Here is a 15,391-nt window from a genome sequence, read left to right as displayed (position 1 = left end):
TCATTTATATCTATGCTACTATTTCTCAATCGATTTTCAACCATATTATTATTATATTGACGGAAGTGTTGAATCGTGTTAGCTAACCTGGTACTTAAATCACTATTATTAGTCCCTGCCATCTGGCATCCGGCAGGGACTATAGTAATCGCAGGGACCCCTACTTAGCATTAGTTGACCCCTTTGCTTCTCTGTTATACGGCGGTTAGAGCGCGGATATCCTAAGTTTCTAAAGCACTCACTCTTTCGCCATCCTTCGCCATCTTATTTGGCCTCTTCCCGAGGCGGAAGAGGCCCGAACATAGGTTAAATTGGTAATTATCGCCATTTTCGTTATCCCTGACCGTCAACCGTTAGCGTTAATGCTAGCATTAATTCGCTATTTGGTAAACAGGTTTGGTTATTTCATAAAGTATATGCTATGGTTGCATGGTATTAACAGGTGTTGTCGTGTTGTTGCAGGGTATTAACAGCTGGAACCGCGGCAGCTATGGCAGCTGCAACATGAGGGGAAATAACGGCCGCTGCAACCACAGAGCATATCAGAACCGTAGCAAAGGTCGCCACAAATATGATATTAGAAACCTTTCTCCAAGCCCTAACGTTCCTCAGTTTCTTGTCGAGCTTTTTCCTCTGCAGCTGAAGCTTCTCTAGCATGTGTGTGTGCCTTCTGTAAACAGAATCGAAATGCTTAAAGAAATCTTCAGAGAACGGGCTACCAGCAGTCTTAAAGTTCGACAGTTCTTCCTGCATTTTCTTGCACTGGGCCTCCAAAGGCGGTCCTTCCGGTGGAATCTGCTGAAGGGCGTTTTGAATAAACAGCTGGTTGTTCCTAGCCTTTCTGAGACAGTTCTCCAGCACAGTGCAGAAATCCAGGGTTTGTAAACTATTTTCGAAATACTCTTCTACCAGTTCAAACAAATCCCGGTTGTTCCATATGTCCTCCTTGTATTCCAATAAGACCTTAACGACCTGGGTTTCTATGGACACACAGCGTACCTCAACGCCATTTGCCAGAGCATGAATAGTGCGCCCAGTTTGTGCTTGGAGCACATCATCAAAGTTCTTCACATCTGGGTCGACTTTACAGGTTTCCTCGTAGGCCTGGATTTTCCATGTCTTGTAACAAATGTTTTATATTTTTTATCTTCGAAATTCCTATTCCTATTCTTTAGGGTTTTTACCCATCAAACCTTAGTATCGCTATCACTCTAGTTTTCTGTAGCACTGTATTATTACTTTGATTCTGTAATCTCTAAGCATAGAATTATTGTTTTCGGTTATAGTCCAAGATTTTTGACTCGGTTCCATTTGGGCTTTTTCCCTTGGACAGATTGAAATCGTGTCACCGTAGATGACTGCTTCAGGTAATACCAGTAAGTATATTCTTGTTTTTTTTGATCTGGATTTTAAATTTCTGAAATCTGTATCTTATGCAAGCTTCATTTTATGATTACGATTATACGTATGATTTCTGGGGGAAAGTTGTTCAATAAAGGCTGATTTTTGACTTCATGAGGACCTCAAGAACTAAATAGCTTCTTTTCTTTTCAGGTCGGAACTTCTCTGTTTGCTCAAAACCTACACGATTCTCTGTGGATTCTTTTCTCTTCAGGTCGGAACTTCTCTGTTTGCTCAAAACCTACACGATTCTCTGTGGATGACCTTTTGAACGTATCAGTCCTGTGTATGACTAAACAAGTCTTGAAATTGCTATCATTGCAAGTCTCTCTGTAGTTCCCAAAGTAATATTGTCTTGTAGATAATAAATGTCAAATTAGAGAGGACTGACGTTCTTGAATCTCTATATATTATAGCTGATATATTTTTACTTTCTTTTGGCAGCCATCTCTACTGAAGAAAAAAGTTATGGAGCATAGTAAGGGCAAACTCAGCAGATTTTAATGCATGGACTTCTCTTATTCAAGAGACTGAAGGTTTTGGTGTTGATTATTTGCTTACAGTTCTTACAGCTGTTCCTATACCCTTGGAAGGGTAAAACCCTCTTCCTTTCTCTGTTATTCCAATTGGTATCTGGGTAGGAGTTAATTCATTATAAGAGTTTATTTTAGCTGTACCCTACACTCTCAGTTTAATTATGAAGACATACGACCACTGTGTTAAGATTATTGACCCATACTTTCTTTATTTAATATTGGGATTCTCCATGTCTTGTAACAAATGTTTTATATTTTTTATCTTCGAAATTCCTATTCCTATTCTTTAGGGTTTTTACCAGCAGTTCCAGACGCAACAGTGGCATAGGCAGCATCATTAGCAGCCGCAGCAGCCCCTGTACCAGTTTCATATCCAGATATAGACGCTTTCTGTCGATTCATAAGATGTTGACCGATGTATGAGATTATATGAATTTTATTAGCATCCTTCAAGATTTTTATGAGCAGAAAACAGTTACACCATCTGTAAAATTAAATCCACTACTAAGCTATGATTTTACTCTGAATTGACATATAACTTACCTATTTTTCTTTGTAAAGCCCACATTAGATCCTTTAGGGATCTCCTAGGAAAGTAGCGCCTTCATTTGTTCTGGATAGAGTAGAAGGATAATTTCATGCTAGCCATCACCGTTTTTCCACCAGAGTTTCATTTCTGAAATGTCAAAATTTGATCTCATCAGCTTCTGAATCTCTACAGAATACTACAAGAACAAAGAAGCTACATCATCGGCTATAGATTCAGAAGGTTGGTCTGCTGTGCAATCCACAGATTGAAGACTCTGCAGTAATACCGTGAGATTTCCCAGCTCTCCATTTGTTTCATTTGGTTGCATATACATATGTTCACACCGATATAGCGTTCTTCCATCACTACTCCATGCATCTACACTCTCTGGTGGCAGGCACACTGAATTTCTCTGCTTATTTTCCAATCTAGCGTTGGCAAGAATCGTCTGGCAAGAATCGTTAAGCAGAGGCGAAGGTGCATGGAGTGCCCCAATTCTGCACTGGATGGTCTGATGGACCTGAATTCATAACACAAAGCCCTGAATTCATAACACAAAGCCCCATTCGCTGGTAGATTTACTATCGCTGGTCAAGAAGGGACTCTCTTGTGGCAGGCACACTGAATTTCTCTGGTTATTTCCTAATCTAGCGTTGGCAAGAATCATCTGGCAACTGGAATGATATTATGTGACAGATCACCTCCCTGCTGCCAAGCACATGGCTTGCATGCAATGCACGTGGTAAGGGAGAGATCTCTCAAGGTGCTGCTGACAAGTTACGTGAGTCGGTTGGATTTTGTGTGTTGGCCCATTGGAATCGCCTTTGTTGTCCAACAAATCGTTGGCAAACTCAAAATGTAATGCAAATATTTCTTTCGGTATTTCTGTTGTTGATTGGTATGATTTGGAGGTTCCACAGTCAACACGAAAACTTGAGTCCTAAACTTCCACCATGTTCAATTAACAACCGATGATTAAGGAGTAATGTATTGTCTTTATTGGCCTGGGATTGAGCTATAATTCCAATTCTATTTGACCATTGCCATTTCTACAGTTTACAATGGCACGCCATTTTCTCATCCTTCACACGTTCAAGTATTTCCCAATGTGTATTGTGCATTTCGTTAAGAAAATATATGTCATTTTCACCTTCTAACCGTTTTCCTTACTATACCTGCCGTAGTCAAGTATTTCCCTATGTGTATTGTGCATTTGGTTAAGAAAATATAGGTCATTTTCACCTTGTAACCATTTTCGTTGCGGTAAGTTTGGTATAACGCACGGTATGGATATGCAGCTGCTCGTGGATCTTTCACACAAGAAACTGCAGCTGATGCTACTGATGCTTAAAAGAATTATAATGTAAATTGTTGCTGGGCAACTCTTTAATAACTTTATATTCTTATAATTTTAACTTGTAAAAGTAACTTGGCAGGGACTTGCTGCGATGCAGCTTCTCTTGTTTTCTTTTGAACCTTAAAGTCGTTTAAAAAGTTATCGGTTTTCAACCATATTATATGGATGGAAGTGTTGAATCGTGTTGGCTGACCTTGTACTTATCACTATTATTTTCTTTTGGAACCTTAAAGTCGTTTAAAGAATTTAGAATTGATTTTTTTTTATGAATTTATCGTTATGGATTTTACTATTTACATTGATTTCATTCAAAGCATTTTTTAATGATCCAGACACGTTATATGATTTGTCGTATAATATATTTTTACTTAAGATGACATATAGGTCTAATTATTTTATTTGGGGATTTGAACCTCAGATTTTTATCATTCATATAATTTTAAATGAAATAAGTTTGTTAGGTAAGTTATCCCTGGGGCACTCATCATGTTGATTTATTTATTAGGACATAGTTTAATTATTAGACAATTTGTTCTTTTTGCCCGAATTTTATGAGAAAATTTTAGGTAAGATTATGATTTTTCATTTTTTTTAAGTCGAAAATTCTCTATTAAGTTATATGAAAGGTACATCGTGAGAAGCCTGATTTCAAAATACCTCAAGCCTCATTCCTACCGAACTTGTTGGCTTGATGGTAATGGCACAAAGACACTAACAACAACAAAAGGAAACTTAAAGACCATAAAGAGATTGCCTAAAGCAACAAAAAAAGCCCAAGGATCCAAATACAACCCACAATCATTCTTAATTAGCTACATTACCTGGAGTCGGGTCATCCAAACCATTGCCATGTGGTGGAGGAGGGTGGAAGGCTTTGTGAACGTGGGCCTCCATATGAGTCATCCTACCTTCAAGGCAATCCAACCTCTCCTTAATCATCTTCTGACCTTGACGACCAACCTATCCATCATATGCCACTAGTTGTATTGGAGGTCGTTCATAAAAGTTCTAACCTTGTTACAGTAATCATGTCGGTCATAAGTCAACCGCTCCACCAATGTTGTAACCTGATGAATCTGTGCTTCCAGAGAATCAAAGGGAGGAGCTGAATCTACTCACCCAAGTGAGTCAACATGTCGTTGTTCAACCTCTTCCTAAATCCAGAAGTAGACTACCAATCTCTAAAATACTCATTGGTGTGATGACGACCGCCTTCTGCCCAATAATCTAGCTCGTGCCAGTGACCACCGTCTCCAATCATAGACCACCTCTAGAAACACTAGAAACACGAACTCCTTAGGCTCCCTAGCTTGTAGGAGACTCTCAAGCCCCACACCGGGAAATAGAATCCCTGGGGCTACAAACTGATCACTGCACATGCCCTCCAAAGGCGAAAGACTATAAAGATACCAGACGCAGGCTACAATTGGGTTACCGCCATAACCATCATCCACCTTGACAATCACCAAGAACACTATGCACCTGTTTAGTGACCCTATCAGACTCGCAAAATAATAATTTTTGAACCAAAAAAAAATAAACCGGTAACCTTTACCCATACAATGGTGAGAAAGGTAACCTAAACAACTTATGCAATGACAGTCCGTCTAGCTTGGTGACCATCACACCCCAACTCTAGTAGCTTTCTCACATCCATAACCATCCAAAGTGAACCAAGGTCCCAAATAATTATGCCTAGAGTCACCTCCTTAATGGAATTGAAACCATTAACTCTTGAATTACTGATCAACTTTATATTCACAAAGCAGAGGTCAGGGAATGGTTGTGATAGGTAGCCACCCTACGCTCCAAGGAAGATAATCCCCACTAACGTCTCACAGCCCATTCCCTGAAACCAACAGTTGTGACCCATTGCAAACGAAACAACACAAATATTCATCATTCTTTGTCGAAACTTCATATCCCACTTGCCCACAATGGCTTCCCCAACACGCCTCTGCATTTTAGATGTCGTGCAAGAGGGGATTAAATGCCCCCTCTTGAACCCATGTCCCATCAATAATCATCCCCATCGGGGACTTGATTTTTCATTATTTGAAATATGTTTTTAAATGTATAAATGGATTTAACCCCCTAAAAAACCTTCCAAACACTCGGATTATGCAAATTGCACAACTCAGATTTTCAATTTTAACAAATCCCTATAAATTTAGAAAAAATGAATAATAATAAAAGATTAAACTGACCAATTTGTTAATGTTTAATTTCAAAATTTACTGTCTATACAAATAAATGATTACATATAAAAAATAACTTACCTGATGTACATAGGATTTTGTGCTATTAAATTTAATTTTCTCCCTTTCACCGCTCAAGACCGAAGGAAACATGGAGGTCAAGGGGCGTCATTGAGTTTGATCGGATCTGTAGGGTTCTGGAACGATAGTTTTTCAAATTTTTAACATGAAGAAACTCACGTTTTATGGACAAGTGAACAAACAAGGGACAACAGGGCAAGAAATTTCAGAACCTATGGAAACAAATGATCCAAGACAACTGAAAATTGCCTCATCCGCCAAACCTAGGAAGTTTGTTTGGGTCAATCCCAAAGAATATTGGGGCATTTTAAAGCGAAGATTAGCCCGTCTAAAATGGGAGAAAACAAGGAGAAAATGGTCTCAAAGGGAAAGTATGCGGGCCCTTCGCAATAAGCATTCAAAAAAGTCCCCTATGCAAGCATGTGGTAACAACAAGTCCTGAGGAAAAGTCATTGATGATTCTTCCTTCTATAGTCCCACATCCACACCTCTCACTTGGTCATCTAATCTTTATGTGAAATAATTGTGAAATTCAAAACAAAGGTTGGATGTTTTAGAAGCTAAACATAAAATTCATATAATAACAGTTGAAAACAAGGCTTTAGCAAAAAGCAATAAAATTTTGAAAGAACAAATGACATTGCTACACAAAGATCTTCTGATAGGGAAGACAAAATGGCAGTGCATGAAGGCAGATGTGCAAAACATAAAGAAATATGTAGTGGATAGTATAGAGGTGGTGAATGTGAAACCATCCCAGGTTAAAGGGAAAGCGGTTGCCCAAATAAACAACCATGAAGAGAAATTTAGAGAAAAAGGGAAAGGAGATTCCACAATAGTTTCCAAAACTTGGGCTCAAGTATAGCAATTTTTCTAATAGGGAAGGAGAAACAAACATTCAAGTTGACAACATGCAAGATAGAGAAAGAAAGGAAAGACAAAATAGACCAGTGAACATAATTATTAAAGGGGTGAAAGACTGTGGGAAAAATGAATGTACTTTTGACCTCGCAAGGGACTTCTTGAAAGACAAGTTGCTATGGAAAGGAAAAATATGCCAAGCATGGAGGGTGGGTAAGTTTAACGTTGAGAAAGCAAGGACCATAAAATTCATCATGCCTAGCTTGCATGATAAATATATCATTCTAAGCAAGAAGCATCTCTTGAGGGGTTCTCGTTTTTTTCTAGAAGAAGATTTAACTGTAAGACAACATGAGGAAAGGAGGGAGGATATGTCAAAGGTTAGGGCAGCAAGAAATGAAGGAAAGAGAGAATCAATTTATAAAGGTAAAGTTATGATAGTGCGATTTGGACCTCCTTCCAAAATAGAGTAGCAAGATGGTAATAAAGAAGAAGCAACAAAATATTCAACAGGAAAACAGGAAGCAAGTTCATTATGGAAAGTAGGGACAAAGACTCAATTGTGAGTTTTGCATGTCAAAATAAATAGCAATCAAGTCATACCCAGGTTTCTTTGAGATTAGTTTGTTGGAACTACGGAGGTTACCCATGGAGATGAGGACTTGGGTTAGGGCCTATTGCAGAAGATAGAGACATAATATGCCTCATATAAACACATGAGTATGAAGGGTGCAAAACACCTTTGTTTGAAGGATATTGGAAAATGGCAGTGTGGAACAAGGCAACAGGGAATGACAAAGGACACAGGGGTATCATGGTATTAGTGAGGGCAAAAGAAGGTTGTCTCATTCAATTAGAAAAAGAAGACTCAAATAAACAATTCATTTGGTTTAAAATATCAGAAAATGGAAATCGCATCAGAAATGCAGCATGCTATTTTGCGCCACAAGTTTCAAAAATCTACAAAAGTAGAGAGCTTGACCAAAAAGATCCCTTTGCAGCCTTAAAAGAAAATATTGCAACATATTCTCAACTGGCTGAAGTGCTTATAGTGGGTGATTTCAATGCTAGGACTGCAAGTGAGCAAGCTAGCATTATTTGTTGTAAAGGAGATTGTGACCCTATTTGGCTTACAGAAGAGAGTAATCATCAATGGGAAAGAATTTCAGAGGACAAGGTCTGCAATATCTTTGGTGAAAAATTGCTTACTTTATGTGGGATCTTCAATTTAGTCATTTATAACGGCTTTACTAGATGGGCAAAGTCCAGTAATTTCACTTTCAATACTTACAATTGAGCAAGTGTAGTAGAATATGTGATGTGCTCGCATGGGTTGTGTGAGAAAATGGAGGAAGCTTTGGTTGGAGATCATCTTTGGGATTTAAAATCAGATCACAAGCCAATTTATTTAAGTTTCTCTTGGACTGGAAAGAAGCAATTAGAGTAAAAAACAAAGTGTGTTCAAAAAAATCTCCCAAAGGGCAAAATTCTTTTGAATCCAAAAAAATTGCAATACCTTCAAAATGATGCTAGAGAGGATCCTCGAGAAGGAGAAAAAACCAATTCATGGCCTTCATAGCCACGAATTAACACATTTAATTCAAAGCGCACTTGCAGAGTGCAAAAGAGAAAAAAATAAGAAGTCTGAAACAAATTGCTTTTCAACCATATTATATGGATGGAAGTGTTGAATCGTGTTGGCTGACCTTGTACTTATCACTATTATTTTCTTTTGCAACCTTAAAGTCGTTTAAAGAATTTAGAATTGATTTTTTTATGCATTTATCGTTATGGATTTTACTATTTACATTGATTTCATTCCAAGTATTTTTTGATGATCCAGACACGTTATATGATTTGTCGTATAATATATTTTTACTTAAGATGACATATAGGTCTAATTATTTTATTTGGGGATTTGAACATGAGATTTTTATCATTCACATAATTTTACATGAAATAAGTTTGTTAGGTAAGTTATCCCTGGGTACTCATCATGTTGATTTATTTATTAAGACATAGTTTAATTATTAGACAATTTGTTTTTTTGCCCGAATTTAATGAGAAAATTTTAGGTAAGATTATGATTTTTCGTTTTTTTTAGTCGAAAATTTTCTATTAAGTCATAAGAAAGGTACATCGTGAGAAGCTTGATTTCAAAACACCTCAAGCCTCATTCTTACCAAACTTGTTGGCTTGATGATAATGGCACAAAGACACTAACAACAATAAAAGGAAACTTAAAGACCATAAAGAGATTGCCTAAAGTAACAAAAAAATCTCAAGGATCCAAATACAACCCACAATCATTCTTAATCAGCTACATTACCTGGAGTCGGGTCATCTAGACCATTGCCATGTGGTGGAGGAGGGGGGAAGGCTTTGTGAACGTGGGCCTCCATATGAGTCATCCTACCTTCAAGGCAATCCAACCTCTCCTTAATCATCTTCTGACCTTGACGACCAACCTATCCATCATATGCCACTAGTTGTATTGGAGGTCGTTCATAAAAGTTATAACCTTGTTACAGTAATCATGTCGGTCATGAGTCAGCTGCTCCACCAATTGCTTCCATAGAATCAAAGGGAGGAGCTGAATCTACTCACCCAAGTGAGTCGGAATGTTGTTGTTCAACCTCTTCCCAAATCCAGAAGTAGACTACCAATCTCTAAAATGCTCATTGGTGTGATGACGACCGCCTTCTGCCCAATAATCTGGCTCGTGCTAGTGACCACCGTCTCCAATCATAGACCACCTCTAGAAACACTAGAAACATGAACTCCTTAAGCTCCCTAGCTTGTAGGAGACTCTCAAGCCCCACACTGGGAAATAGAATCCCTGGGGCTACAAATTGATCACTGCACATGCCCTCCAAAGGCAAAAGACTATAAAGATACCAAACGCAGGCTACAATTGGGTTACTACCATAACCATCATCCACCCTGACAATCACCAAGAACACTATGCACCTCTATAGTGACCCTATCAGACTCGCCAAATAATAATTTTTGAGCAAAAAAAATAAATAAATTGGTAACCTTTACCCATACAATGGTGAGAAAGGAAACCTAAACAACTTATGCAATGACAGTCCGTCTAGCTTGGTGACCATCGCGCCCCAACTCCAATAGCTTTCTCGCATCCATAACCATACAAAGTGAACCAAGGTCCCAAATAATTATGCCTAGAGTCACCTCCTTAATGGAATTGAAACCATTAACTCTTGAATTATTGATCAACTTTGTATTCACAAAGCGGAGGTCAGGGAATGGTTGTGATAGGTAGCCACCCTGTGCTCCAAGGAAGATAATCCCCACTAACGTCTCACAGCACATTCCTTGAAACCAACAGTTGTGACCCATTGCAAACCAAACAACACAAATATTCATCGTTCTTTCTTGAAACTTCATATCCCACTTGCCCACAATGGCTTCCCCAACATGCCTCTGCATTTTAGTTGTCGCGCAGGAGGGGATTAAATGCCCCCTCTTGAACCCATGTCCCATCAATAATCATCCCCATCGGGGACTTGATTTTTCATTATTTAAAATATGTTTTTAAATGTATAAATGGATTTAACCCCTTGAAAAACCTTCCAAACACTCGGATTATGCAAATTGCACAACTCAAATTTTCAATTTTAACAAATCCCTACTAAATTTAGAAAAAAAGAATAATAATAAAAGATTAAACTGACCCATTTGTTAATGTTTAATTTGAAATTGACCATCTATACAAATAAATGATTACATATAAAAAATAACTTACCTGATGTACATAGGCTTTTTCGCTATTCAATTTAATTTTCTCCCTTTCACCGCTCAAGACCGAAGGAAACATGGAGGTCAAGGGGCATCATTGAGTTTGATCGGATCTGTAGGGTTCTGGAATGACGATTTTTCAAATTTTTAACATGAAGAAACTCACGTTTTATGGACAAGTGAACAAACAAGGGACAACAGGGCAAGAAATTTCGAAACCTATGGAAACAAATGATCCAAGACAAGTGAAAATTACCTCATCCGCCAAACCTGGGAAGTTCGTTTGGGTCAATCCCAAATAGTATTGGGGCATTTTAAAGCGAAGATTAGCCCATCTAAAATGGGAGCAGACAAGGAGAAAATGGTCTCAAAGGGAAAGTACATGGGCCCTTCACAATAAGCATTAAAACAAGTCCCTTATGCAAGCATGTGGTAACAACAAGTCCACAGGAAAAGTCATTTGATTCTTCCTTCTATAGTCCCACATCCACACCTCTCACTTGGTCATCTGATCTTTATGTGAAATAATTGTGAAATGCAAAACAAAGGTTGTAGGTTTTAGAAGCTAAACATAAAATTCATATAATAATAGCTGAAAACAAGGCTTTAGTAAAAAGCAATAAAGTTTTGAAATAACAAATGACATTGCTACACGAAGCTCTTCTAATAGGGAAGACAAAATGGCAGTGCATGAAGGCGGATGTGCAAAACATAAAGAAATATGTAGTGGACAGTATATAGGTGGTGAATGTGAAACCATCCCAGGATAAAGGGAAAGTGGTTGCCCAAATAACAACCATGAAGAGAAATTCAAAGAAAAAAGGAAAGGAGATTCCACAGTAGTTTCCAAAACTTGGGATCAAGTTATATGCAATTTTTCTAATAGGGAAGGAGAAACAAACATTCAAGTTGACAACATGCAAGATAGAGAAAGAAAGGAAAGACAAAATAGAGCAGCAAACATAATTATTAAAGGGGTGAAAGACTATGGGAAAAATGAATGTACTTTTGACCTCACAAGGGACTTCTTGAAAGACAAGTTGCTATGGAAAGGAAAAATATGCCAAGCATGGAGGGTGGGTAAGTTTAACATTGAGAAAGCAAGGACCATAAAATTCATCATGCCTAGCTTGCGTGATAAATATATCATTCTAAGCAAGAAGCATCTCTTGAGGGGTCCTCGTTTTTTTCTAGAAGAAAGATTTAACTGTAAGACAACATGAGGAAAGGAGGGAGGATATGTCAAAGGTTAGGACAGCAAGAAATGAAGGAAAGAGAGAATCAATTTATAAATGTAAAGTTATGATAGTGCAATTTGGCCCTCCTTCCGAAATAGAGCAGCAAGATGGTAATAAAGAAGAAGCAACAAAATCTTCAACAAGAAAACAGGAAGCAAGTTCATTATGGGAAAGCAGGGACAAAGACTCAATTGTGAGTTTTGCATGTCAAAATAAATAGCAATCAAGTCATACCCAGGTTTCTTTGAGATTAGTTTGTTGGAACTATGGAGGTTACCCATGGAGATGAGGACCTGAGTTAGGGCCTATTGCGGAAGATAGAGACATAATTTGCCTCATATAAACACATGAGAATGAAGGGTGCAAGACACCTTTGTCTGAAGGATACTAGAAAATGGCAGTGTGGAACAAGGCAACAGGGAATGACAAATGACACAGGGGTATCATGGTATTAGTGAGGGCAAAAGAAGGTCGTCTCATTCAATTAGAAAAAGAAGACTCAAATAAACAATTCATTTGGTTTAAAATATCAGAAAATGGAAATCACATCAGAAATGCAGCATGCTATTTTGCGCCACAAGTTTAAAAAATCTACAAAAGTAGAGGGCTTGACCAGAAAGATCCCTTTGCAGCCTTAAAAGCAAATATTGCAACATATTCTCAGCTAGGCGAAGTGCTTATAGTGGGTGATTTCAATGCTAGGACTGCAAGTGAGCAAGCTAGCATTATTTGTTGTAAAGGAGATTGTGACCCTATTTGGCTTACAGAAGAGAGTAATCATCAGTGGGAAAGAATTTCAGAGGACAAGGTCTGCTATCTCTTTGGTGAAAAATTTCTTACTTTATGTGGGATCTTCAATTTAGTCATTTGTAATGGCTTGACTAGATGGGCAAAGTCCGGTAATTTCACTTGTAATATTTACAGTTGAGCAAGTGTAGTAGATTATGTGATGTGATCGCATGGTTTGTGTGACAAAATGGAGGAAGTTTTGGTTGGAGATCATCTTTGGGATTTAAAATAAGATCACAAGCCAATTTATTTAAGTTTCTCTTGGATTGGAAAGAAGCAATTAGAGTAAAAAACAAAGTGTGTTCAACAAAATCTCCCAAGGGGCAGAATTCTTTTGAATCTAGAAAATTGCAATACCTTCAAAATGATGCTAGAGAGGATCTTCGAGAAGGAGAAAAACCCAATTCATGGCCTTCATAGCCAAGAATTAACACATTTAATTCAAAGTGCACTTGCAGAGTGCAAAAGAGAAAAAAATAAGAAGTCTGAAACAAATTGCTTTCTGGTTAATGCTTGGTTTGACAAGGAATGCAAAAAGGCAAGGAGAATGTGGAAAGAGTCAAACAAGGATAACATAAAACTAAAAGCTTAGACGCAGATCTTAAGAAAGAAAAAGGTCGATTTCATGGTTTCAAGGAGGGAAGAACTAATCTTCCTTGGGAAAAATAATCCCAAATTAGTTTAGAAGCAGATCTAACCGAGAAATATGTAAAATGAAAATAATACTACAACTTCTAAGTGGTTTCACTATGCAAGACAACTCTATGAGTAGGATCCCAAGGTTGACCCTCCCCCCTTGGTCAACACTAATACTGAACTCTTTACGGTGCAAGAGGTAGAGATGGGTATCAAGAAGTTAGGTGTTGGAAAAGCAAAAGACTTAGATGAACTCCAAGCAGAGTATCTAAAGTGGGGCTCAAAGATTCTTGCACCTCACATTACATAAAATTTTAATAACATCATACAATAGGGGTTCCCTACAGATTGGACAACTAGTCTAGCAATACCTCTTTTCAAGAGTGGTGACATCAATAATATTTCCAATTATAGGACCATAATGATAAACCCCTTGTTTACAAAGTTATTTGGAAGCATGCTAGAAAATAAAATCAGCGGGCAAAAGAAAGAGATAAGTGTGCTAAAGGGAAAGTAGGTTTTAGACCTAAACATTTAATAATTGATCATTTCATAACTTTAAGGCACATCATTGAAAAAGTTTGGGAGAAAAAGGAAGAAGTTTTTTGTTGCTTTGTTGATTTCAGAAAAGCGTTTGACAAGGTTCCTAGGGATACAATTTGGCACAGAATGGAGGAACTTTGGGTTCCTAAATATTTAAGAGCAGTTGTGCAAAGGCTGTATGAAAAGGTGAAAGTCAAAATTAGAACTTCAGTGGGAATTTATGAGAGTTTTAGAAGCAATATCTGGGTCAAGCAAGGTTTCCCATTGTCTCCTACCATTTTTGGTTTATATATTGACAAGCTTGAGGAGTGGTTAAATTCGCAAGTGGGTGATGGTATCCATTTGGGAAAGTTTGTTATAAGGCTTCTTTTGTATGTAGATGACCTTATTCTGATTGCTAAATTTGCTTTTGGTTTGCAAGAGAACTTACTATCCCTTGAGCATTTTTGTATAAGGGTGGGGATGCAAGTTAATATTAGCAAAACGAGAGTAGTGATTTTCTCTAAAAGAAAACATAACCAACATAAGTTCTACTTTGAAGACAACATTTTGGAAGAAGTTGCGGATTACAAATACCTTGAAATTGACTTCAACAAAAATCTAAGTTGGGATGACTATAGAAAGAAAAGAACTTTGGGGGGTTGGAAATCATTTTATGCTTTTCAAAATAGGTGTAGAGAGGTAGAGTTATGGAACTAGAAAACCACTCAAACTCTTTTTAAGCTTCTAGTGATTCTGGTCATTCTCTATGATTGTGAACTATGGGCCATCAGTACATCCGACATGTAGTGGAAACAAAGTGAGAAAATTCAGAAGTGTTTGATTACAAACAAATTCAAAATTAAAAGTGCAGTTCATTATTCTATATTCTTAAGTGAAACAGAGGTTGTTCCTATTGAAGTAATTGTTATGGTGCGAGTCATAAGGTATTTAAAAAAAATTGAGCAAATGGAAGAGGGAAAATGGCTTAAGGTTGTCTTTAATGGCATATTGTGCAAAAGAAAGAAGACTTGGATGCAGCAAAATAACAAATGGTTTAGTAAATGGGGTATTTGCTTGAACACGTGTCCCATAAATAATAAAGAGATAAAAACTTTTGTTATGGATAAGTTCCACAAGTGTACTTGGGATAAGGAGCTAGGGAGAAAGAAAAAATACTATATAGAAGTGTTTAATCCCACTCATAATCATCAACAAAAAGCATACATAGAGGCCAATATTTCTTGGAGAGCCAAAATTCTTATTGCTCAGTTAAGGACTAATTCTCACCAACTTAGTTGTGAAATAGGGCACTAGAAAAAGGCAAAAGCAGTGTGGGATGAAAGAGTATGTATTTTTTGTTCTTCCGGAAAAGTAGAAACAGAAAAACACTTCATTTTAGAACGTGAGGTCTTCAAAGACAACAGGGAAACTTATGTAGATATTCTGGCAGCTAGCTCTTGGGATAATATATTTAGCGA

At 37.6% G+C, this 15,391-nt stretch overlaps 1 protein-coding gene across 1 annotated transcript; it reads right to left on the bottom strand.

Moving 5' to 3' along the window:
* Positions 1–400: 400 nt before the first annotated feature.
* Positions 401–5,786, bottom strand: LOC149203977 (UPF0496 protein At5g66660-like). The gene is made up of 7 exons (XM_089402040.1): positions 5,663–5,786; positions 4,837–4,934; positions 2,753–2,986; positions 2,590–2,662; positions 2,237–2,293; positions 1,963–2,015; positions 401–1,119 (listed from the first exon to the last, which is right to left on the bottom strand). Exons 1-7 carry the CDS (start codon positions 5,784–5,786, stop codon positions 436–438), a joined length of 1,323 nt encoding a protein of 440 aa, XP_089258166.1. The 3' UTR covers positions 401–435.
* Between the last annotated feature and the right edge of the window lie 9,605 nt (positions 5,787–15,391).

Source organism: Pinus tabuliformis, chromosome 2_1 (assembly GCF_031772625.1).
Source record: "Pinus tabuliformis cultivar Carrire ecotype Pingquan chromosome 2_1, CPIR1, whole genome shotgun sequence".
In the NCBI taxonomy this organism is placed as follows: Eukaryota; Viridiplantae; Streptophyta; class Pinopsida; order Pinales; family Pinaceae; genus Pinus; species Pinus tabuliformis.
The sequence above is the reverse complement of the archived record's forward strand: the minus strand, read 5'-3'. Positions and strand labels throughout refer to the sequence as shown.

Coding starts and splice junctions, on each gene's coding strand:
- LOC149203977 (XM_089402040.1), bottom strand. CDS start 5,786: ATGCAGAGGCGTGTTGGGGAAGCCATTGTGGGCAAGTGGGATATGAAG. Junction 4,935..5,662: donor TTGGTTTCAGGGAATGGGCT/GTGAGACGTTAG, acceptor TTGGGTGAGTAG/ATTCAGCTCCTCCCTTTGAT. Junction 1,120..1,962: donor TAGGAACAGCTGTAAGAACT/GTAAGCAAATAA, acceptor ATTTGTTACAAG/ACATGGAAAATCCAGGCCTA.